Source organism: Vespula pensylvanica, chromosome 11, assembly GCF_014466175.1.
Source record: "Vespula pensylvanica isolate Volc-1 chromosome 11, ASM1446617v1, whole genome shotgun sequence".
Taxonomy (NCBI): domain Eukaryota; kingdom Metazoa; phylum Arthropoda; class Insecta; order Hymenoptera; family Vespidae; genus Vespula; species Vespula pensylvanica.
Window position 1 is genome coordinate 3,369,355 of NC_057695.1, and position 24,971 is coordinate 3,394,325.

Sequence of the window (24,971 nt, forward strand, 5' to 3'; positions counted from 1 at the left end):
AATGATTAAGATATCTAAAATATAGATGATATATATATATATATATATATATATATTTCGAAAAAAATGGCTGTATTATTTTAATGAGTGACGATCGCTCGTTGGGCTTCAATAAATTGAAAAAGAGAGATAGAGACAGGGATAAAAGTAGTAAAGAAGAAGAGATGGATAGTGAGATACGGAGGGGACGTGAATCCGGTTGATAAAAGCTCCGCTTCGCTTGGAGCGCAGTGAAGAACTGAGCGAAGTGCCGGCCGGCCAAGCAGCCAGGTGGGCTTTTCCAAGCGGCTTAACCAATCGCGACTTCTCTCTCCCTCTCCCTCGCGATATTCGCCTCACTCCCTCTCTTTCTCATCCTTTCTCTTGCTTCCTCTTTCGCCTCCTCGGTCCTCGCCTCGTCGATTCGGATTCCGCGAGAACTACACTGCATCCCCCGTTTTTGTGCTCCTACGAACACTTTGAACATTTTCCATCCCTTCTTCCTTTTCATCTCTTCCAAGCTTTTCCGCACCTCGACGAACGAGCTTTATTTTCTTCCTTTTTACGCTCTTCTTCGAGTTTCTCTTTCTCTCTGATCGTTTTCTCGATCGAAGAGAAAGTTACCTCGATTTCGAATCGAGGAAAAAAGCAACCCCTTGATTTTACTCGAATATATCGAATTCACGATGTTCAAGTTCTATCTTAAAGGATTTTAATACCAATGCTTACCGATTTGAACGAATTAGTCCGAAAGAATTCTCAGTTCCTTAACATTTCTTTAAAATTCTCAACCCATCGATTATCCGAATTCCTTTTGCTAAATGTCTTAATATTGACAGCGACGTCAACTTCTTCTCGTTTGAAAAAAATTTCTAAAGATCTTTAACTCGAAGACTTAATTTGAAAATGAATAACGAACGTTAAAAATTATATTGTAAAGATGGTTCTTTTCATGTAACTTATGTATATATGTATATATGTTTGCGATCCTACTGAGAGATACAGAGAGAAAAAAAATGTAAATATATTCGAACGAGTAAAGGAGTCAACGTCTAGTTATCTTCGGAATTTTGGGTGTGTTTAATGCATAAACAATTTAAAAAGTCACATGTTCTGAATTTATTATTAACCAGTTTCTTTATTATTTATTAGTTGCTCAATTCTTTTCTTAACCATATCATACTATTTTTCTCGTTAAGCTTTTTTTTCTTTGACTCGTTTATAAATGGAATACTCAGTAAAAGCGTTGTTTTACCTTCGTGATAACAAGAAGAGAGAAAGAGAAGAATATCAATTTAATTTGCTCGGCATTACGAACGAAATTAAAAAAAGATCACGTAAAGACCCAAGACCATCGTATGAAATTGCGTTACCCCTTTCTCCCTTATTATTATTTGTCGTCACGACTCGAGTACGATTTTCATCGTTTCTTTCGTATTTCACAAATACGATTTACATTTCCGTGTTTCGTTGCGACTTAACTACGTTTCCTTGCATCCACCGGAAAAAATATCTGATGAGTTTTCATCGAAAAGAAATTGGAACTTTTACAAGTAGAAAAAAAATTGGTACTACCTTTGACCTGTACAGAGATATGAAGGTACGATCCTGACTTTCTTTTTCGAGAAAATATAACTTGGAAATAACTCGTTAGAATTAGCTATCGAATTTTATCGACGATTTGATCGAAAAAAATAATTACAAGAAAAATAAAAAGGAATTGAAGGTAGGAAAAATAAGGAAAAAGAAAACAGAGCTTAGGACGATACGTCTACTACATGTACGCCAAGTTGGCATCGAACGAAACGTGATCGAGGCCTCACTTTCGAAGTTGCCTGCAGTACTCAGTCAGTTGGATTATGGCTTGGTCGCTTTCCTAACGACGAACCATGCTTTTACCAACGAGACGATGCTTTTACACGCGCGTGACATGCCGTTTTCATTGACGTATTACCAGTCTCGCGATAAACCAAAGAGAAAGAAAGAGAATGGGAACGCAGTCTGCTTTGCTACCGATATAGAAGATCGAGTCAATAGGAAAAGCTACGAATGTTCCTTCGAAAAGGGATAACTTATTGAGAAAGTCCCGAGGAAACGCAAACTTTACCTTCTCGAGAACTTCAATCATTCGGCTCGACGATCCAGACATATTTCACTGTCATTTACTTTACCTCTCTTTCAACTCCTCACCCCTTTACAACTCTCGCGCTTCTAATTTTCTAAAGAGATCCCGCGAGATTCCTATCGATCGAGCTTGGATTAAATTCTACCATTTGATTTCCATTTAAACCATTTTATCATAATCACGAAATCGCCGCGGATATAAAGTCACATGGGACGAGCACGAAAGAGAAAAGAAAAATCGACGTAATGTGCGAGGAGAAACGGAAGTGGGTACCTCGAAACGTGCCGAGGCTGCGTGCCGATTTTACTTTCGTACGGTGGTATTATTGTGGCGGCATCGTTACCCGATCGAATTCCATCCTCGTGCCTGCACGAATATTCTCCTGTCTACAATGTATACTTGCTCTCAAGGAAGCCGACATTCCTAAATCTATCGGATTGTCAGATCCTAACGAAAGTATTCTTTCGAATTTTTCATTTCTCAACCGAAGTTGTATCTTTCCACAGAGAAAGAGAGAGAGAGAGAGAGAGAGAGAGAGAGAGAGAGAGAGAGAACGCTCATCGTGTCGTGTACAAAAGACACACAGATCGATATACGACGAGTCAAAGTATGTGAATCACGTCCGAGGGTCATCGAACTCGTCGAAGTCGTCGACTTTTTTAGCGACAGAGTCGTAAAACCTCTGTCGCGCATTATTGTATTGCGCATACGGTGATTCGAGTTCTCTTTCCCTTCATTTTAACTTCGAGCTAAAGCCGCTTCCAAAGCGATGTATATCACGCGTTCAAAGGGACATCAAGGATCGGTATGCTTTGAACGAAAGAACGCTGATGAGAGAATGAGGGGTAGGGAGGGAAAGGGAAGAGAAGGAAAGGGTGGGGAGAGAGAAAGAGAGAGAAAGAGAGAAAGAGAATCGATCTCGACCGCAAATCTCACGACGCAAGTCGCATTGAGAGTCGACGTCGAATCAATTTCTAAGAGTCGCAGGAGAGGAATACGATTTACCTATCGGTGCCGGCGAGATCTCGCATGAAGGAAATCTAAAACACTTCCTGGAGAATTCCTGACACTCCAAGTGGGTCGTATCGGAAGAAACGAAAGTTCAAATGCGACTCTCGTACGTGCTACGAATCGATTGTTATCGGCATCAACGATTGTACCTCGGAGAAACGAAAGGAAAGTTCAACTTCGATCTATTTCGATTAATTATTGACGAATTGATACTCGATAATTAACGCCAAATTCTATTTATATAACGCCTGATACTTGTTAGGTTTAAATCGACAAAAAAAAGATGAAAAATAAAATTGGCACGTTACGATAAATCAATCAACATGAAAATAAAGTTGAATTCATTTTTCATAGATCTCAAATGAGAACGAGCACGTGGCCGACTTTGACAGTTGTCGAGTCAGTAATCTTTTGAATTCCGACTAGTAAACATCGTAGCTCTCTCCTTCTATGCATTTAAGCTTAAATAATTTGTGTTTATAATTATTTTACATTTACTTAAATAATACTACATTTGTTCAAACATTATTATAAAATAATTTTAATTCGTATATTTTACTTTAACACGTAACGTGCACACTTGGATCAATCTTCTTTTATCAGTAAATATTTCAGCTCTTTCCTCGTATACAGGTACGTTTAAATAATTTGTACTATTGATTACTTTTCATTGATTTAAAAAATGTGTAATGTATATATAGTACTGTAATGCGATTTAGTACTATTTAAACAATACTATATTTAAATAATATAAAATTTTTTAAGCCCAAGTTGTTGCAGGTATTCAAATATTTTTATTAAAAAAACTATACGTATACACATAGAGGTGTATATATATATATATATATATATATATATGTTAATAGTATAGATATGTACAGTGCTATAAATTATAAAATATATTCTTTTAAATATAAGAAACGTTTAGTTATAAATAATTGTAAATAATTATTGTTTTTGTCCAAATATAAATTTCTCTTCTTGATTATTTTCAGCTTATTTATCGTTGAACTATCAACTACGTCGTACATACATCTAAATTGTTTTATGACAAAACAGAAAACTTTCCGATTTCATGAAATATATCTTGTTTCTTAGCAAGATATTTTCTTTTTTTCGAGTAGAGAGATCTTGCAGTAGAATCGGTTTTTCTGCACTGATTAAAAAGGCATTAAAATCCAATTAATTTGCTCTAATATACATTGAGTAGTTTATAAAATTGGAGTCACATCGTTAGTCTGTGGGTTTCCGGAAGCAGCACTTCATCTAAGTGATGAGATTATAGATAATTTTAAGTAAAAAAAGAAAAAAATAAAAATGTAATAAAAAAAAAAAATAATAAAAAAATAAAAGAAAAGGAAGGAGAAAGATAGAGAACCAGCTCAACCGCTCGGACACACCTCTATTAGGCTTCCACTTACCCTCTGCACTTTCTCCGGTCATTTGTTTTCCGAAAACGTATGTAGCCATATATTCAACGACACACTTTTTACAAAGGCTCGTTTTATGAAGCAAATAATTACGTATCTTCTTGATACGATAATCCTGAAATTCGTACTGAGCATCGTAATTAACTTTTTTACAATTATAGTGCAAACTTTATACTAATAATTTGTTATCTGTAACTACTATCTTTAAATTTTAACGTTATACTATAGTATCTAATAATATATATGTATAATTAAACGTACGTATTAAGTATATAATAATTAATTATTAAACAAAACATTATATTTAATTAATTCAATTAATCATTCCATAGGCAAGCGTCCAAATAAAATCATTTTACAGAGGTCCCTTTCACCAGACACTTTGACGTAATCTCGTATTCAGAAAATACAACCGCATAACGGTTAATCAAAGATCGTCTAATTCACGATTATCTCGATCTTTGAAAATAAACGGTAGAGAATATTAATTCATGGATTTGTTCGTTGGTCGACAAGAATAGCTTCGAACGTAGTACTTCGAAGTACTTGGAAAGTTTGCTGCGCAAACTCAATGTGGAAATGAATTCTTATTTTTCTTATTATAATTTCCTATTTTCCCATTCATTTCCATCCGAGAAAATTTTCTCGTTTGCTCGTTATAATTCTCGACTTCGAGGCAACTTCATTTTTCTGCGGTTTAATTTAACTTCTTCGTACACAACATAAAAAAGCACATTAATGATCTAAGGTTTTTTGTCTTAAAATTAAATAAAATGTTCTTAATAATGTATTTAGTTACGGCAATGATTACTGGGATAAACCATTATTAATATCTCAATTAATATCTATAATAAAACAACGTAGTAGTCTCTGTAACAATATTAAATTAAAGCGATTATAAAAGATGTATAATTTTAACGGGCTTTTGAACCACGGAAAATTTTGTAATGAATAATGTAAAATGAAAAAGTAATAACTGAAAATTGTTGAAGTTAAGACCAAAAATATATTTCATTAGTCTAGATAATTATTTTGTGAAAAAATAATTATTAACATTATACTTATTAAACTAATTAACATCGAAAACTTATGAAAAGGTTTTTGATAAAAACGTCGATAAGCATAAAAGGAAAACAAACAGCTAGCTGACAAAAGGAAATTTACGCTAAACGACGGAAAAAATAACTTTTAGTATGATGCGTAAGAGATTTATTTAAATTTAATGTCTTTAGATATATTGTTGGACATGAAACAATAAATCCATTTTTGTATTATGCATTCTCGAAAATAGATATCTCGATGATTCATGTAGCAATATATACATATACATATATATATATATACCCTCTGTGTATATATGTGTATCTTCAAGATTTAAATAAATATTTGACAATATAATTAACATCATTATATAAGATTAATTTATACAACATTGCATAATATTTTTTTTTACATATTAATTACAGTGCGCATTGTTCCACAAAAATATAAGAAAACAAAATTTTCGAATACCAATGATATTCTTAAAGTTTTCTCTTGACAAAATTACTTATATAAAATATAATCAAATTCTATCTTGAAATTGTAATTTTCTACGATTATTAGACATATATGAGATTTCATTGTAGAGATCAAAAATATATAAATAAAATATATGCTAATCTATCAGGTATAGTTTTATACACAATTAAATTGGTTAGGACATATAAAATACTTAAGTTTCAAAAAGATATTACAAAAAAAATATATTTAAATAGATCACATCTCGATCTATTTAATCAGGAAAAAGAAGTTAGTAACTTCAAAAAAATCACAGATATGTTTCATTTCATTCAAGCAATAGGATTAGTTCATTTCATTTTCCTTCGAAAAATATTTTACTATAGATAATTTAAAATTAAGGTAGAAAACTCAACATGAGAAATATACAATTATAGAGATATGATTCCAATATTACTGATATTACTATTGTTATTTTTGTTATGTTCATGCATTTACGAATGTTTTCAATACGAATTAAGACAATAAATAGCAATTAAGTACTAATGAAGTAGCAATTAAGTAGTAATTAAGTAGCAATTAAGTAGTAAGTTAAATAAATTCTCGATAAAATACTTCGCAAAAACTGACTGTACTGTAGGACAAATTGTTTTGTTTACTATGTTAATATATATCAGATATGTTGTTTATCTTGCCTCCAATATTTATCCTTAAATATTACACAATAAATAAATGTATTAGAAAAAAATTATTGGAGGTTTAAAACTTAGTTATTGACTGTAAACAATATTGAGATAAAATTAAGTATTAACTAATACTATATTATCAGTTAAATCAGATTTTTAAAAAATTGGAATAAAATTATCCTTAGACATTATTGGAAATATAATTATGGAGTAAAAAGATATTCAAGATAGTTTGATCCCATGACTTCGTCCTATAGCACCAAATTGACACGTATAATTTAAAACCATGTATGATATCTTATTTCGTCAATGAGAATGGTAAAATCAAGCCATTTGTATTTGTACAATTCCTGGATTCGTTAATTCTTTACAATGTCGATGCTTCTTTATCAGGAATATTCCTTAATTCATCATTTTCCCAATAATAAACTGGAGGTCCAGGAGTAAAGCAATATTTCATATTCAATGGTTCATCATTCTCAACGTAATACATTAAATAAAAATTACACATTTCGTCTTCGTTCGTAGGACCAATATTAGTCCAAGTATCGCGCATATTTTGCATAGTGCAACGAGCTGCAATTTGATCGTGCATCGTTATCGAAACATTATTTTTTACAGGATAGAACATCTGTGGCGTAAGAGGATCCCTTTTACCAAGTTCAATCCATTTCCAATTAGGTTTTATTACATATCCAGAAATTACTCTACCCAAAGAATGACTGTGTGTTCTGTATGCTATAGGATATATAGTCTTATTTTCTTTAAGAATACAAGCAGTTTCCATATATTCAGTACTTCTAGGTGGTATAGAACCCCCAGTTCCCAAAAGAAGTACACCAGCTAATTTATTTAGCGGATGTAATATATAATGTAAAAATACTCCAGAATCATCTGTACTACCATCTTTGAAACGATCAATATGAGCATAATGTACTTGAAGAACGATGTATTTAATTGGAGAATCACCTCCAACTTTGAAACCAACACCCTCTGGTAAATTCAATCTAGGCGCATCTCTAGCCCAAGCATACAAAATCTATATTATAGAAAAATATTGACATCAATATATCCTTTAATTTTTAACATTTAAAAATTATAAGTTATGTGTTATTTACTTGAGATCCTTCGCTGCAAGGAACAGCTGTTTCACGTTGGCTATTAAGAGAATGTGCCATCTCACCACAATCCCATATAGACTTGGTACTTCCAGGTTTTGTACATCCATACAAGAGCATATGGTGAGCTGTTTCCATAGTAGCATTTGGCTCAAAGCCAACTATATAATAATTTCTAGATGGGTCTACTTTTACCGGAGTACATAAATATAATTCTGGCTATAAATTATAATAAAAATTATTATATTAATTATCAATATGTAACAATTAGATATTTCATATCACATAGTTACATTTTTGACAATGAACAATAAGGAAGTTATGAAAATAATTATTAAAAAACTACATATTAAAAAAAACATAATTTTCTACTACAATATAATACCAATAATCATTTTAAACTACAAAAATGTACTGACAATGTTGTAACACTTATATATATATATGTATATATATTCATAAAAATATAAAAATTTACTTACCACGTTTGGGCTTACATTCGGCATAAGTAAAGAATATTTTTTCAAGTTAGAACACTCGATAGACTTAAAAACAACGCCAATTAAAAGTAAAAGAAATAAACTTTTTTTATTCATTTTATTTATTGTTTCTTTATCGTTACTTGCGCAGATAAATAATAATTTAATAAAGTGTGTAGGTTCACGTGCGTTCCGCCAAACTGTATAAGTCAATACAACGATAGTATTTACGTAGCATACAATCTCCTAGGCTTTATATATAGAAATACTAGGTTAGACGTGACCAAGTGATAACTGAATCGATTTTATACATTGCGCCATCTAGAGTAAGAGCGCGATAACACACACATTATGAAATTAAAATATATTACTAAAATGTTAATTAGTTGTTTAGTATAATAGAATAAAGCATAATTAAATAGTGTAAATATTAAATATTAAAATATTAAATATTCTATATCCTGTTATTAGCTCTATTGGACGGATTCGTCTAATATGTTATAAACTAATACTGTTAAAACGTGGACGTTGTTTTCTCTCTTATCAAATTCAAAACAATTAAAAAAACATAAATATTTTAGATAACAATGCTTAAAATTTGAGATAAAATTAATTTTAAGATAAAATTTTAAGCATGATTTAAGAATGATAATATGTTCGCTTATTGTCTTTTATTAATATATATATCCCGGATTTGATCCGTGAGCCATTCTATAGCTGGTTGTAATCCTTCACCAGTAACGGCATTTGTTGCACGTATATGCCACGGTTTATTTTGTATTTTTTCGAGTCCAAGGCCTGAGACTAGTTTAACAGTTGTTAATGAATCAGGTAAATCCATTTTATTTGCCAAGAAAAGAATTGGTAATTTACGTCCTAAAACGATAAGATTACAAAATATTTTCAACTAAACTTTCATGTTCAATGATTGTAAAAATTATACCTGCTATATCAGGATGTTGAAGAAGCATATCTAATTCCTCTTTTACGACAACTAATCTTAATTTATCGCTACTGTCAATTATAAAAATGATTCCATGGCATTCTTTGTAATAATGTTCCCATAGGGATCTGTGACGATCATGACCCGACATATCGAATGCAGTAAAATTAACATTTTTGACTGGAAAAAAGACGGTGCCATTGTTTTGGCATAATTAACACACACACATATATATACATATATATATATATATATATATATATGAATGTTTATTTTATAATATAATTAAATACATATTACATAGAAATAGTCATAAATATCCGCTTGGCTTACTCAACTTTGTGGGGTCTATCATCTGTTAATCGTTTACTACTTAATAAGTGAGAACCACTGCACTACATCAGTTACAAATTTCTTGGCGCGATTTTATTTAAATATGTACATATGTATAAAATTTTAACTAATATACTGTAATATGGAATTAAATAAGTCGTCTTCCAATGATAATAATGACGATGTTAAAAGTTCGTCCGAAGGTATGAATTTAAATAATTTATACGTCAATACATTAAACCTAACCTTTTAAAATATTACTTGGAATATAATTATTATGTTATGTCAATTTTAGATGCATCAAGTGCAGAAAGAATAAAATTAGAGAAGGAAATAGAAGATTTAAAGCATACTGTTAAACAATTACGACAAAAATTAAAAATTGCGAAACTTAATAATCTGAAAAAAAGCTTAAGTTCAAATAGCGGAAATAATATTGTTGGTACAAGTAATCAGGTTGTGTCAATGAATATAAATTATGAGTTGTACAGATATGGTGGATTATATTGTGTACATAGTGTTAAACATGAACATGTAATTGGATTTAATTCATCGTGGAAACAACAAAAGCAAAATCTATTTGCGATACAACTTCTCAAACAAGGCAAGAAGATACAGATAGGTAAATGGGTGATGCCTATGTCAGTTGACATAAATCAATTATTTTCTGAAGTATCACTTAATACAATATACAATGTGATACCTTTTGTACAAAATTGTAAACATCATTGCAATTGTTATATGTTTAGATTGCAGCAATATCAAGAATTAAAGGTATTTATTACTATTAATGTTCTTTAAAAAAAAAATTACTATGTACAAGTTGATAATTGAATAATAATTAGTATTTTTTTTTTATATATATTTTAGTCTTCTGTTGATAATTTGAATAACTGTAATGTGCAACCAAATGTGGGATATACTTTGCTTATAATAGAATTATTAAATGTATATGATAAAGTAGATGAAAGTTATGTCAATATCACAATTTATTTACGTTATGATTCTATACATGTTAGACCAACTGAAATCAAACTTGAAATAATTGGAAGTATAGAATACGATGAAGAGATTGAAAAACAATTGAGAAAGTCTCTAAAAATATTTTATTCTGTTGATTTGCGAACGGCATTTGACAGTATTTTAAAAGATAATAATGCACAATTTACATGGACAAGAATGAAAAAGGAAGATGCTACATTAGAAATCAGTGTATGTTTAACAATTATTGATTTCAGTTTTCTTGTTTAGGTTACTTTTAGCACATAATAAACATTTAAATATTTATAGGAATCCAGCAGCTTGGAAGATTATCTGTTAAGTTCAGAAACATCTGAAGAAGAAATATCTAAAAAAAGACGGAAAAGAAAAGTATCACAAAGGAAAAATGAAAACAAGAACAAAAAGAATAATATTAATAATAAATTAGATCAGCAGAATACAAATATAAAAATTCAAAAGCAATCATCACAAAAGAAAATAAATACAAAGGCAAGTACAAGTGAACCTATGGAAACTGCACATTCTCATAAATTGTCAGAAGTGCAAAAAAAATCTATTAAGAAAAGATCACAGTATGAATCATCTTTAGATAACTTTACCATTAAATTACGTTCAAAAGAAAAACTAGAAAGTACATGCAAAATGGCACAAAATAATATAAAAATTAAACCAGTATCAATTAGATTACAAAAGATAAAGAATAATCATACTAGTACTCCTATACCAAGTAGACAAAATCAAAGTCCATTCAAAGAATTACCAGAATTGGATATAAGTGATATAATTGACAAAGAAAATATTAAATAATAATTAAATAAGTCATTTAATTTTTTTATATATATACATATATATATATATATATGTATGTATGTATGTATATAATGTATTGAAAATTTAAATATCCTTATATTAGTATATATTTGTATACACATATTGAATTCATAAACATAATTAATTTATAATTAATAATTATAATTTAAAATTTTATACACATGTAATTGAAACACGTGTAACCAAAATAATTTAAGGGTTTTGAAAAACAATTATATATATGTATAATATTTCAACTTTACGTTTAATAAATGTATCTTTTACGAACATCGATCTTGATAATAACGAGTGAGTGCAATGAAAAATGTGAGTGCTGTAAAAAGCATCCACCGTCATTCAATCCTCAATATTTAACTTACATGAGAATTTTTCGACATTAAACCCAACCGTGGGCACTATGTCTATGCAACGGTCATCCTCGTGTTTGAAATTATTTATGACCGTCGACTTACCACTGTTGTTAAGCCCCACTACTAAAACGTTTACTTCCTTCTTTCTTAGGCCTAGAAGATTAGCTAACCGATCAAATAACCCCATTTTTTATTCTCCGATTCTGTTACGTTTTTCGAACATCAATATTCCATTACTACTCCTTCTCGTGATAGCGTCGTCTAGTCTTATCTAATACTAGAACTATCGACAATTATTTTTGTATATTAAAGTAGTTTATAACCTTTCCCTCAAAGCGTGTGTGACTTCAGCGACAAGTATGGACAAAATATGAACTACAAGTATAAAAGGGAAACACCGCCATATCAGTCAATAAGCTTGAGTAGCTTATGCCCTTGTATATAACACAACTAAGTTAGTGAATCGGAATAGAAGAGTAGTTAGTAAATATCTACACAGATAAAAAGTTATCAATTTTTCATGTTTTTTGAATACATTATCAGTTTTAATTGAGTGTATTATAATATCAAAAAATGGTGAGTATGAGAGTTTTTATTAATTTTAGAAGACATATTTGAAGTATAGGTTAATCACGTTTTTATGTTATTTTTATTATAAAATTAGCCAAAGGGAAAATCAAAAAAGTTTATTGACAAGAAAAATTCAGTCACATTCCATTTAGTACATCGTTCACAAAAAGATCCATTGATAGCTGATGAAACAGCACCACAAAGAGTACTTGTGCCAGCTGGTGAAACACAAGCTACTAAATTGGAAAAGAAACCATTGGATAAGAAAAAACGTGTAGAAGAACAGCAAAAATATGGAATATATTTTGATGATGATTATGATTATTTACAACATTTAAAAGATGTTAATACTTTGGATGTTGAATGGGTACATGTTGATCCTGTAAATGTTAACAAAGAGGAAAAGAAGGAAGATCATAAACTTAATTTACCATCATCTGTATTTGCTTCAAATGTTGAAGAAAAAGTTGGTTTACTAAACAAAGCTGCACCAGTTTCTGGACTTAGATTAGATATAGATCCAGATATAGTAGCAGCTTTGGATGATGATTTTGATTTTGATGATCCAGAAAATGAATTAGAAGACAATTTTATAGAATTAGCAAATGCTGGATGTTGTGATGAAGAAGACTTTGAAGATGAGGAATATGGTTATTATATAATATAAATTATATATCTGTATTTTATGTATTACATATATATATATATTTTATATATGTTATTGTATGCACTTGTAGAAGATGGATTTAGCGAGGAAGAAGACGTCGATGCTTCAATTAATGGTCACATGGAACTTTCTGATGAAGAAAGAGATGAAGTATGTAGCTTAAATAGTCCTCAATATACTTTCAAGGATGAAGAGACAAAGTCAAGATTCACAGAATACTCAATGAGTAGTAGTGTAATGAGAAGGAATGAGCAATTGGCACTGTTGGATGAAAAATTTGAAAAAGTATGTATCTTCTATAAATACTATCAACATGTAAAAATAACATTTATAATTGTAATTTTCTTTTTTAGATGTATAGTGTATATGATGATAATGAGATTGGTGCTCTGGATTGGGATGAGATAGAAGGACATGTTGCACCTGATTCAAGTATTGTTTTACAATGTGCTAAAGAATTTGAAAAATTACAAAAAGAAGATGTAGGTATACAATTAATTTTTATATGTATATTATTTAAATAGATATTACACGTATTATCGTTCTCAGACGGAAAATGTAGCAGAACTTATGCGAGAAAGAATGAAAATTATAGAACAAGAATACTCCAGTTCTGATGAAGATGATTTAGTAAAGTTAGTTGTTGATGCTAGAGAGAAAGAGAAGTGGGATTGTGAAAGTATTCTGAGCACATACAGTAATATTTATAATCATCCTAAACTTATTGCAGAACAAAAAGTAAGCTATTAAAGAATATCATTTATTTTAATTATCCAATTTTTTGATAGCTTTCTTGGATACTACACAATTTCATTTTTACTATATTTAGAAGGCTCCAAGTAAAATAAGAATTCATCCTAAAACTGGTATACCAAAAGATGTATTAGATGGATCAGCAGGAAAATTAACCTCAAAAGCATTAGCACAATTTAATTTACAAAATAAAGATAAAGAATTGACAGATACACGATCTGTAGCAGAGACTATGAGATCTACTTTAAGTATTTTAAGTATAAGACCCAAAGATGAATCTCCTGATGAAAGAAAAGAAAGAAAAAAAGCATTAAAAGAATATAGAAAGGTAATGAAGTCTACTGGATCTTTTATGAATTTTCAAATATAAAATATAGTATCAAATATATATATAGTACTTTCATATCAATTTCATATAATAATCATAATTTTAGGAAAGGAGAATAGAACGTAAAGCCAACAAAGAAGCATTCAAGGAAGAAAAGAAACGACAAGAGAAGATTTTGATAAACACTAGACAAAATATTCAGGGTAATCGTATATTGTAAATAACCTAAATACTGTAAAATAAATTATATTTGTCGTTTTTATATGTTATAAATAAAAAAGAATTGTAATTTAATATTTTGTTGTATAAGAAAACAGTTTTGTATAAGTGAGCATTCTTAATATTATCTTGTTTTGTTGTCTTAATTCGCAGTAAAATAATTACATTGTTAATTTATACATATGGTATTGATATGTGTTTTACGTAACATCTATGTAGATATCTAGAGTTTGAGCCAAAGACGAAAGATACAAACGAATTTCATTGCTCTCAAAGTCCGTAGAGTAAAATCTAATTTGTTAATATCGAAACATTTTTTCTTCTTGTTACGCATCGGAGATAAGTTTGTGTACATTATACATTGTTGAAATAATTGTAAAATTATCGAAAGTATTAATTGTTTGATCTTAGACGTTTGGAGAGAACTTCTTTCTCTTACCGCAAAGTTTAAGGGGCGCCACTATAGAAAACTTTTTTTCTCGAAAAATGTCGAAAACAGTGTTAATGCCAAGAACGAGTTTAGGCGTAATTCTTAACCAATTTTGATGAATAAGAACTCATTTTAAAAATGAAGATGCAGGTAAGGATATGGCTTTTTCGAATTTTTGAAAAAGCTTTATTTTTATGTATAAATTATTCTCGAAGAAGCATCATTTGTTGACACGATTTTTTTCAATGAAAATAAAGTTTTTATAAAAATTCGAAAAGCTATGTCCTCTTTTAAACCTTCATCTTTAAAATGAGACCTTCTTCATCAAAATTGTATAAGAATTACCTATGTAGTCATTGTTGGCGTAAACCATTATAAAATCAACGATTTGACGAACAGTACCTTCATTGATAAGATCCTCTCTGCCAATAGGGATATTACGTGTGATATAAAGTTACATCAAATAAGAGTGGGGCAACGGCCAATTAGACTTCTTCCAGTATCAAACTCCAGAAGTTTATACAATAATACGTTGTGTGTATATTCATTGTCGGATAAAGAGTAAGTGAAACAATAACCACGTGAGACCACGAGGTAGAGCGCCATCGTTTAAGGCGGGGCAGAAAACGGAAGCTCCAAAGTCATATGATCGATTTATAATTCCTTATACTACTGTTCGCTATTCCCTTCATTCGCAAAGATGGCTAGTCAGACGCAAGGTATTCAACAACTTTTAGCAGCCGAAAAACGTGCTGCTGAAAAAGTTGCGGAAGCTAGAAAGCGTGAGTTTTTTTCTAACAGTTGTGATTCATTATCTATCGCAAGGATCGTGCAAAACTAATTAACATAGAACTATTATTAACTAATTTATAATTGGGTGTAACCCTTGTTTGCTAAAAGTGATATAGAAATTTTATTTATATAAATAAAAATTTAAATCTATCGTGTAAATGTGTGATGCAGATTTGTCATTCAACGTTTTGAGACATGGTGGTGTACAGTATTATGTTGGTATACATTTAAGATCAAATAAGATATCTGTAATAAAAATTAATCTGAAATCATATTTTTTAAGTTCATATATGTTTATATATGATATCTTGTATAGGACATTCTGTATTTATATACTTTGTATTTACATATTATAGGTAAAGCTCGTAGATTAAAGCAAGCTAAAGAAGAAGCTCAAGATGAAATTGAGAAATATAGACAGGAACGAGAAAAACAGTTTCGTCGATTTGAAGCCAAGGTGAATATTTTTAAGCGTAATCTAAAATTATATAATTGTATTTATTAAATTATATATGTATTGAAAATGTATATATTATGAAGTTATCAAATGATAAATATCATTCTGGACAATAATTATGTATTTCAATAGCATATGGGTTCAAAAGAAGATGTAGCTGCACGTATTGAAGCTGATACCAGAGTGAAGATTGATGAAATGAATAAAGCCATTTCTGTGCACAAAGATACAGTAAGTAATCCTTCATATTTATTAAATTTTACAGTGATATTCCCTTTAAGAACGATATATTTATTGTTTGTAATTAGGTAATGCATAAAATCTTGGAGTTGGTGTACGACATTAAGCCACAATTGCACGTGAATTATCGCATAGAAATGTAAACTCTAAGAAATGTATTCAATGATTATAAATACTACATTTTATGCTATACATGTACATTAAATATTCTTTGCTATATCATATCTTAAAACATATTTATCACCGTTATATCATATGTTGATCAAGAAATCTATATATATGTGTACTGTTTAGACAGTCATAGACAGTAATATTTAAATTCTTAGAGTCTTTTCTGCAATCATTACGCGACAATAAATGTAACTGTAACTATGTTATTACCAAGCTTCAACCACCAATATAAACAGTCACAGAATTAGCACAGTAATGAGAATGGTAGAAGTTTAGATACAGAAATGTTCTCTACCTGCCGTTTCAGGGCCTAGGGACGACAGATAGAAGTTTAAACATGGATATTTATTATTACAGTTTAAGGTGGTGGTAACAAATTGTACAATGTTAATGTATGTTGGTAGATGTCATTCCATGATCTATAACATCGAGGACAAAATCATATTTGTGTCATCTACAACCTCTCTAGGTTTACAAATAAGCTCCCAATCCAATGTAAACCTTGCGACGATGTAGAAATATAATATTCCTTAAATATTATATGCTTTGTTAAGTTTAAAAAATATAAATAAGCTTACCTCGCGTGTATACCCTGTCTCTGTAAGTTGGTTAATTGTCTGTACAGTATTAATGTTCAAAATAATAAAAAAGAAAAAAAAAAACGGTAACATCATATTTTCTGACTCGTGTTTTATATCATAACAGTGATTGTAACTTTAACGTGTTATCAAAATATCTGTATCATACGTCGCAACATTATTGAATATTTACTTTCATTCTATTTTAGATAGATTTATATACATTAACCTTCATTTTTATGGTTGCATAATTGAGAAACGCCTGACCTTGAAAAGTCTACAAACTATAACTTTTCGACGTGCCTGCAGCATTTGAAGCATGCGTGATAGAGATAATGCAAAAAAATAACACGAGAAAAAAATCGTTGAAATTCGATCATATCGTACTTTCTCAATTTGTAAAAAAAAAAGAAGTTTCTTTAAAAGAGATTAATACATAAATACTTACTGCGAATAAATATTGTATATTCCAAGCTTTTCTCTCGAAGCTAAAAATTCTTAAAATGTTTCAAAATAAAATAATGCAACATATATGTATCAAATGAGAGATTCATCGACAAGGCACAAGATGACGCGTTGGTAGAAGCACGTGATTGGCTAACGTATGTGGCTCTCCCCGTTGGTACGTATACAATCTATGGAGTGGGGAAATCAGCTGTGCAGGTACGCGAGAGTTTCCCCGCTCCACCGCGCGACAGTCCTTTGGTGGCCGACGCGTTGTAAATACGTGCGTGCGTCGCGGGCGCAAGTAGCGCCATTCGATAGTCGCCGGAAGGTGATTCGATTTTGCGAACTAATCCACGCCAAGCGGAACGGAGCTTCAGTCTGTCATTCCGCGCCGAGAAATGGAAGACGACGAGACGCTTTCGTTCGGTGGAAGCGTGAGCACGTTGCCGACCTACGAGAAGGTTGTCGTCGCGTGCGCATACGCGGTGACAGGTGTGCGGGTAGGAGCATTTTAAAAAATCTCTGGTTATGACAACGGACGCGACACCGTCCTATTACGATCGTCTTCGGATTGAGAACGAGAACACGCCGAGGGAGAAGTCTATCGTTTATTTGTCATCATCATAAGAAGCTCCCTACGATTGTTCTTCGTCAAGGGCATATTACATCGAGTGTTGTTTATTTTTCCCTTCTCTTATTCCTTTATGTATCCTATCCTTCCTTTTTTCCTTTCTTTGTACACAGTGTCACGGGATTCGTAACGAAATACCTGTTCTCTGTCTCCTTGTCGAAGCTGTCTGGGTGGCAAGAGAAGAAGAAATATGTGGTGCCTCGTGAGCCAAGCTAATTCCGTCATCCTCGAGGTTCAGGTCGACCCCAAAGCCATCGGACAGGAATGTCTCGAAAAGGTGAGTCCTGTATTTCGTTATTTTCTTTTCACCTTCCTCTTTATTCCAATTTTTGGTCCATGATTTATGATGTAATTTAATATAAGTTTTTTTAAATCAATGAAACATATCCTCGTTTCAGCGAAATCGTCGAAAAACGCGCCGTCTAGCGATTCTCCTGATGCCCGTTCGCGATTGGTCCGTTGAATCGTTCAAGTTGATTTGACGAATAGGAGGCTTTCACGTTATCGCGTCTTTGTTTTAAAAATTTAAATCGAGAAGCAGCGTTTCGTCGAGGATGAACAAAGCCAAGAAAAGTAGAGAGACAGGAAATAGCTTGCAGTTTTGCTCCTTCGTAATCATCGACAATTCTTTCTCGTTTTCTTTTTCTTGGAATACGATGGGAGAGATCTCCGTCATATTTTTCGCGTTCTACTACGCAATCGTAGTCCTTCAAAGAGCGCGTCGTTTTGTAGTTTCGTCGAGGAAATTACACCTTTTGACCTTGACTCACTTGTCTCTTGGCCATTGTACTCGTTTGGCTTGGAAGGTGTTTTATAAAATAACTTTTGAACTATTTTAATCGTTAGCATTTATTTTATTATTGAGCCATCATCGACCAGCGTATTTATCCTATTTCTAAGATCAAAGAACAAACTTGGTCGATATTAGAAAATTACAGATTATCGACGGATTAATGAATTATAGATTACCGACAGATTAGATGTATGTATAATATTATCGATAAGACAAGAAATTATGAAGATATTATCGACGTAGCATTATACGATTTAGAATAAGACAACTTTATCGGTTGTTTACAAACGTTATGAGAATACCTTAAAGAAAATAGAACAAAATCTAAAACGTAGAAAGCGTTATATCGGTGTGAGGGCTGCCTTATGGTTAAGTCGTAACTCATGTGCGCAACAGATGTCCCGAAAATATTCGTTTGTATAGTGACTCGATACGAAATTAGAGAAACGTTTTTACACGGAGACGAAGCTGTGCGTGTTACAAGTTAGAAAAATTTTCAATATGGAATATTTATAAAACTACGAAGAATATAATATCCATAGTTCAACGTTAACGCTAATTATTAAGATATTGTGGACGTTTTAATCCAAATAGCGATCGACAGGTGTAGAGAAAGTACATTCGCGGTTGCATCGGGTTGATAAAATTACCGGAGCGTGTAGCCGATCTTTAAAATTAGAACGAGCGAGTAGTGCGAATTTCGTCTTGCGCAATCTCAGTTTCTCTTCTCTTCTTGTTCGTCTATGTATGCGTTCTATCGTTGAAAGAAAAGCTCGAAGTCCTTTCTTCTGGCGATCTTTATCATCGAGTGTAGATTTTTACGATATCGAAATAGGTCAAACGGAAGTATAAAAAAAAGAGTATCTCGTGTCGATATCCTGGGGATATCGTAGCATCGAATAAAGGACTTCACGGAAGCGTGGTCCAAACTACTCGCGTACACGTACGTAATTGGAAAATGTGACCGGTACGTGCTTTCGCTTTTAACGGCTTCTAATCTATTTCTCTGTTCAAGAGAGCTCGGAAAATACGCTTATTTCGTGCGAAATTAAAGCACCTTCTCCTCGATTCGATGAATTTTGTAGAAATTTCTCATCGACGGTAAAGATCCTTTCAGATTTTTCTTTTCGACTTTTATCGAACATCTAATATCGTTTGTAGACGTTCGTTTAAAGATCCAACGGCTTGGTGTTCTCGCTAAGCGTGTACGAGACTCGTCCTAGTTTTTCCTCGACGAATCTCTTCTTCAAAAATAATCTTGCGCGTGATTCGATTTCGATGATTTAACGGTGTCTCCAGGGCGATCCAATTTGTCGGAAAGGATTAGCTTCGTGATAATATAGAACACCTGTATGTTTCTGATCGGCGTTCGTGATCACCACCATGAACGAAATTTTTTTAATGCAAAAAATTTGCCTATGATCTCGATTTTATTCATAACTCGATTTATTTCGATTTCCAACGCGAAAGAGTTTTTACAATTTTACAGAAAAAACTGACACGGATAATAAACTTTTCTCTTGCCTTTTTTTCTTTTTCTTTCTCTCTTATTTCCATTAATCGATATTAATAATTTACTCATAGCTATTAATAGCATGATTTTTATCGTGATATTTCTGTTTAAAAAAAATAATTCATCGAGGGGACCTAGTGATATACACTTATAATGTTTATCGAGCTTATTAATTATTAATGCATGCGGACCGAGCAATACATCTTTGTACAAACCTTTATGAGGCTAATTTTGCGCTTTATTATGAAATTATTTAAATATGATATCATTAACATTAATAATTAATTACAATAATTTATAAATTAAATATAAGATTATTAAAATTTAATTTTACTAATATAAAATTATTTCTCGGCAATTGTAAAACATTACAGAGATATAATAGAAGGTAATCTAATCTTCTTAAGATTTATAAGACATTCTTTTAATTGTTAAAATGTGATAAGAATAAAAACTTCTCTTATTGAGAATTTTTTTCATCATCATCATCATCATCATCATCATCATCATCATCATCATCATCATCATCATCATCATCATCATCATCATCATCATTTTTTTTTCATAGATTATTTTTCTAAATTCATGAGATAATTTAGTTTCTTGAATTGATGGCAGCCATAACTAGAGTTATCTACTTAGACGCGCACGCGATTTATTTGCGAGGAAAAGAATAATCTAACGATTCTAGATACGCTCGCGTGCGCCTGCCTGATCTATACTGGTGGCTGTAACCACGAAAAGGGTAGATACGTTGTTGGAGCCAATGTTGAATGTGGCACGAACTTGTTTGATTTAATAGCGATATTCGCCATTATTTTATCGGCCAATCAGAATCACGCTCACTCACTTTATTTCTCGGAAAACTTGAAATGTTAAAATAAGAAAAAAAAAACCTTTATTGCCGAATTGACAAATCCATTCTTTAATAGATAACGTAAGATGTGATTTGTTTTTTGTTTAATTTTATCTAAGTAAATTTTTTGAACAATTGCTTCTTATTAATTGTTTTGTAATATAGTTATTGTAGAAATGAACAAATATTATCTTTTATAGACCATTGTAATGATTTTCTTACTCGAGCACGAGTTGTGTCTTCTTCGATGTGCAAAGCGAGTTACGACCGTAGAATAATTTCGAACGATGTGCCAATAGTTCTGGAAATCTCTCTCTCTCTCTCTCTCTCTTTCTCTTGTCTGAAATTCTCGTCAAGCTTGGCCACGACAGGGTGTCGCGAAAATTAGGTCGAAATTGGTCGGAATTCAATCTCGGAATTCAATTTGCCTTGCCTTTGTGTTTCGGGACCGATGCGATCAACGCGAAGCAGTCGTTTTCTAGATCTAATTTGCGTTTACAGACATCATGCTTCAGCCTGATGTTCAGTTACGTCAGTGAGAAAGAGAGAAAGAGAGAAATAGTAGATGCAAGAAAAGGGTGGAACGTTTCAACGTTCGATATGATCGCGGTCGTATGAAGAAGGGGGAAGAAAGATTTTATTTTAGTCGAGTATCGATTCGAATAAATTCGACGACTCTATCGCGAATAGAATCTCGAAAAAAAAATCTGATTTTTTCATGTCTACGAATTGAACTAGTTTTTTCATGCTTAAACATCATACTCGATCATACGATAAACGTTTATGATTAATTATTAAAGAAACTTATGATTAAATGACACATTTTAAAGATACGTTTGTAGTAATTGACGCGCAAAAAATAATGTTTTTTTTTCTTTTTTTTTTATAACAAACTCACATGCAATGTAATTTATATGCTGCTATTATCAACGTTATCGAGAAAACAAAGTACGATTATTTTGCATAGAAAAACAAATGACTCAGCCAAGTGACACTTATAACCAAGTTGTCAAGTTGTATTCTATTTTCAATTTGACTTTGTAATAAATTTTGTCTTTCTTTTATTTCGTATATTTTAATGACTTAAAAGTATTTAAACTTAATTACTTAAATTATTTGCTTACGTACATAATTCTTTTATTTAAATTAATATTTAGGGAAATTATAAAGCAACTTAAAAGAGTTTCAATGCTCCTTAATTTTACATATATTTTTCATATTTGATGTTTTTTTTTTTTTTAAAGAATTATATTCACGCTAATGAAAACATGTAAACATTGCAAATACTATGAAAAATGAATGTAAAATAATTTTATACAAAATGCATTTATACTCATAATTAAAATGCATTAATTCTAATCTATTTAAAGCATACAATTATTTCGTTCCAAATGTACGTAGAAATAAATGAGCTATAAACGAGACGCTCGTTCAATCTCAGTTGTACGAAGGAATGCATTTCGTCGGTTTATTTCGTCTGTTTTTGACCGATCGGACAGTTCACGTCAGTTTCACGTGCTTCGGGACCAAAGTCCTCTTCGAATTTACGTCGGAACGAGTCAGACGACCGTTGGTGAAGTTACATGAAACTCTTGCCAGAGGCATTTTGCTAAAATGTGTGATCGTTTTCTAGGTGACGCTTTAGCCGAAGGTACGCAATATCGAAGAATTTTCACGTTGAAAAGCAAATATATTATATATTCTGACCTTATTTAAAGCTGTTTTAACAGTAAGGTGTGTCTGCGAAGATGCCAGAAAATTTTCTATCGTATTTTCTATCTTGCCATTCGGTCCAAAACATATTATTACATATTTAAGTAAATGTAAGAAGCAGATGTTATTACACATGTAGTTACATATGTAGGTATATACTTACGTAGCAACATTTATATCGAACGGAAGATGAAATTTTATGGAGTCCGTATTCCGATTCACCAATCCTAATGTTCGTGGCTCGATGTCGATCGAATAGGGATATGAGAAAAGTGTAAAGCGATGTACTTACATCCTTTTTTACATTCACAAAGAATATATATCAGGGAATTGGTACGTAAAATTTGGCGTTTCTTCCTTTCGTTAGACATCCGGTTTTTTATTGGACTCTTTGCTATTCCTTTGATCTTCTCGTACAACGAATACGTAAGAATTCAAGTTTCTTTCTAAGATTATAGAGAATTTTCTTTTCGATCTCTTTTCGATCTCGACAAGAGAAGATTTAGATTTTTTCTTTTTTTTTTCATTTTTACGGATAAAAGTCGTATCTGTTTTACTATAGATGCAAAAATTCATAGAATTAAAATTTAATTAATAAAAGTATATTAAACATTCTTAACAAACCAGGTAAACAAGTTCATCTTTATCTTCTCCCAGGATTAAAAATCATAAGTTTATTTTGCGAGAAAGGAAGAGGAATAAGCAGAAAAGAAAGAAAAAAAGAGATGTTCTCGTAACTACTCGTACGAAGGGGTTTGAAGCTTTCCAACGAATGTATTAGAGACTTTCCTAAGAATATAATTGAAACTTGAGGAAGACCCGGGAAGTCTCACTAGCATTATACAGGCCGTTACCTTCTTATACATAATTTAATTACTTTGCAATTTAATCGGAGCTACGTGCAAGCAAAGCAAGAACACCCTTTCACTTACAGTTTTATTTGTCTTTTGTCTATTCTTTCTTTCTTTAACTCTGATTATTTTTTTTATTTTTCACCATTTTCTATGTCTTTTATTATATTTTTTTACAATGTCTTATAAACTTTGATATTTATCGTACATATGTATATATTATACCGTATATACGTGCATATAGAGGCACACTTTATATATATATATATATATATATATATATATATATATATATATATAAAGTCCGTCCTGGGTTGGACGAAAGTTTAATTAGGCGTACGAATGACATCCGATCTCCTTGCTCTCTTCTCGAGATATCTAAAGTGAGAAAGAAGAAGACAGAGAGACAAGAGGTGGGAGGGAAAATGTTCATTTAACTTAGATCGTTTTCGAATTTCACATTGGTCTACGAACGTATATCGAAAAGACGCTGATCCACTGTCGTAGGAATCTCATTACAGCACTTAATTGCGTTCCTAACGGAAATCCTTTCGTTGGTAAATTCTCTTTAGCTTTCTCTCTCTCTCTCTCTCTCTCTCTCTCTCTCTCTCTCTCTCTCTCTCTCTCTCTCTCTCTCTCTCTCTCTCTCTCTCTCTCTCTCTCTCCTTTTGTCACTCATTTTTATTCTCTTTCCATTTCTCTTTCCCTTTCTCAGTTTTCCTATTTCCCAAGACAAAGAGAATAGACACCCGTTGTTTCATTTTCTTTTCTATCTTTTTCTTTCATTTCTTCTTCTTTTTCATTTTTTTAAAGCAACGATTTGCACTCGTTACTTCGACGATTCGTATTATTTAGAAATTCGTTGGTAATTCGTTCGAACATATTCTACTCGATATATGCTATAAATGTATAAGATAGAGAGAGGGAGAGAGAGAGAGAGAGAGAGAGAGAGAGAGAGAGAGAGAGAGAGAGAGAGGACAAAAATATTCCTACCTCGTTCGATTTGTTAAAATGCGATTGAGTTTTTATTAACTTTATTCAAAAATGTGGATGAACGAGTACGTGCAGAATGTTAGAGCTCTCACCAAATCGACGCGTTTCGCGTTTTATTAATTGTTCCCATTTTTCTCATTCGTTAACTGAATTCTTGATGGATTGCGATCGATAGACGACGG

At 31.6% G+C, this 24,971-nt stretch overlaps 5 protein-coding genes across 5 annotated transcripts in view; 3 read left to right on the forward strand and 2 right to left on the reverse strand.

Annotated features, from left to right (window-relative positions):
* Window positions 1–5,737: 5,737 nt before the first annotated feature.
* LOC122633116 (peptidylglycine alpha-hydroxylating monooxygenase) lies at window positions 5,738–8,468 on the reverse strand. Its single transcript, XM_043820665.1, has 3 exons — window positions 8,332–8,468; window positions 7,850–8,068; window positions 5,738–7,770 (listed from the first exon to the last, which is right to left on the reverse strand). The coding sequence occupies exons 1-3, from the start codon at window positions 8,443–8,445 to the stop codon at window positions 7,099–7,101; spliced, it is 1,005 nt and encodes a 334-aa protein (XP_043676600.1). The 5' UTR covers window positions 8,446–8,468; the 3' UTR covers window positions 5,738–7,098.
* LOC122633121 (ADP-ribosylation factor-like protein 6) lies at window positions 8,430–15,291 on the reverse strand. Its single transcript, XM_043820671.1, has 3 exons — window positions 15,157–15,291; window positions 9,272–9,451; window positions 8,430–9,204 (listed from the first exon to the last, which is right to left on the reverse strand). Exons 2-3 carry the CDS (start codon window positions 9,420–9,422, stop codon window positions 8,990–8,992), a joined length of 366 nt encoding a protein of 121 aa, XP_043676606.1. The 5' UTR covers window positions 9,423–9,451; window positions 15,157–15,291; the 3' UTR covers window positions 8,430–8,989.
* Window positions 9,577–14,399, forward strand: LOC122633103 (caldesmon). The gene is made up of 10 exons (XM_043820645.1): window positions 9,577–9,807; window positions 9,900–10,378; window positions 10,475–10,816; window positions 10,895–11,407; window positions 12,452–13,007; window positions 13,095–13,309; window positions 13,378–13,506; window positions 13,574–13,762; window positions 13,854–14,105; window positions 14,212–14,399. Exons 1-10 carry the CDS (start codon window positions 9,747–9,749, stop codon window positions 14,323–14,325), a joined length of 2,850 nt encoding a protein of 949 aa, XP_043676580.1. The 5' UTR covers window positions 9,577–9,746; the 3' UTR covers window positions 14,326–14,399.
* Window positions 15,292–15,394: 103 nt separating the features above from the next.
* LOC122633122 (V-type proton ATPase subunit G) lies at window positions 15,395–16,954 on the forward strand. Its single transcript, XM_043820672.1, has 4 exons — window positions 15,395–15,536; window positions 15,903–16,003; window positions 16,136–16,234; window positions 16,312–16,954. The coding sequence occupies exons 1-4, from the start codon at window positions 15,455–15,457 to the stop codon at window positions 16,384–16,386; spliced, it is 357 nt and encodes a 118-aa protein (XP_043676607.1). The 5' UTR covers window positions 15,395–15,454; the 3' UTR covers window positions 16,387–16,954.
* Window positions 16,955–17,679: 725 nt separating this feature from the next.
* Window positions 17,680–24,971, forward strand: part of LOC122633115 (E3 ubiquitin-protein ligase MYLIP) — a 112,073-nt gene continuing 104,781 nt past the window's right edge. Inside the window, exon 1 of the mRNA XM_043820664.1 lies at window positions 17,680–18,347. Coding sequence (XP_043676599.1) covers window positions 18,261–18,347 — 87 coding nt within the window. The 5' untranslated portion in view covers window positions 17,680–18,260. The remainder of the gene's footprint in view (window positions 18,348–24,971) is intronic.

Bases quoted from the DNA above. Each gene is read 5' to 3' on its own strand.
- LOC122633116 (XM_043820665.1), bottom strand. From the start codon at position 8,445: ATGAATAAAAAAAGTTTATTTCTTTTACTTTTAATTGGCGTTGTTTTT. The intron at 8,069-8,331 runs GTAAGTAAATTT...TATAATTTATAG, and splicing joins CGAATGTAAGCCCAAACGTG to CCAGAATTATATTTATGTAC. The intron at 7,771-7,849 runs GTAAATAACACA...TCTATAATATAG, and splicing joins CTTGCAGCGAAGGATCTCAA to ATTTTGTATGCTTGGGCTAG.
- LOC122633121 (XM_043820671.1), bottom strand. From the start codon at position 9,422: ATGTCGGGTCATGATCGTCACAGATCCCTATGGGAACATTATTACAAA. The intron at 9,205-9,271 runs GTATAATTTTTA...TTATCGTTTTAG, and splicing joins TCAACATCCTGATATAGCAG to GACGTAAATTACCAATTCTT.
- LOC122633103 (XM_043820645.1), top strand. From the start codon at position 9,747: ATGGAATTAAATAAGTCGTCTTCCAATGATAATAATGACGATGTTAAA. The intron at 13,008-13,094 runs GTTATTATATAA...ATGCACTTGTAG, and splicing joins CTTTGAAGATGAGGAATATG to AAGATGGATTTAGCGAGGAA. The intron at 13,507-13,573 runs GTAGGTATACAA...TATCGTTCTCAG, and splicing joins AAAAATTACAAAAAGAAGAT to ACGGAAAATGTAGCAGAACT.
- LOC122633122 (XM_043820672.1), top strand. From the start codon at position 15,455: ATGGCTAGTCAGACGCAAGGTATTCAACAACTTTTAGCAGCCGAAAAA. The intron at 16,004-16,135 runs GTGAATATTTTT...GTATTTCAATAG, and splicing joins TTCGTCGATTTGAAGCCAAG to CATATGGGTTCAAAAGAAGA. The intron at 16,235-16,311 runs GTAAGTAATCCT...GTTTGTAATTAG, and splicing joins TTTCTGTGCACAAAGATACA to GTAATGCATAAAATCTTGGA.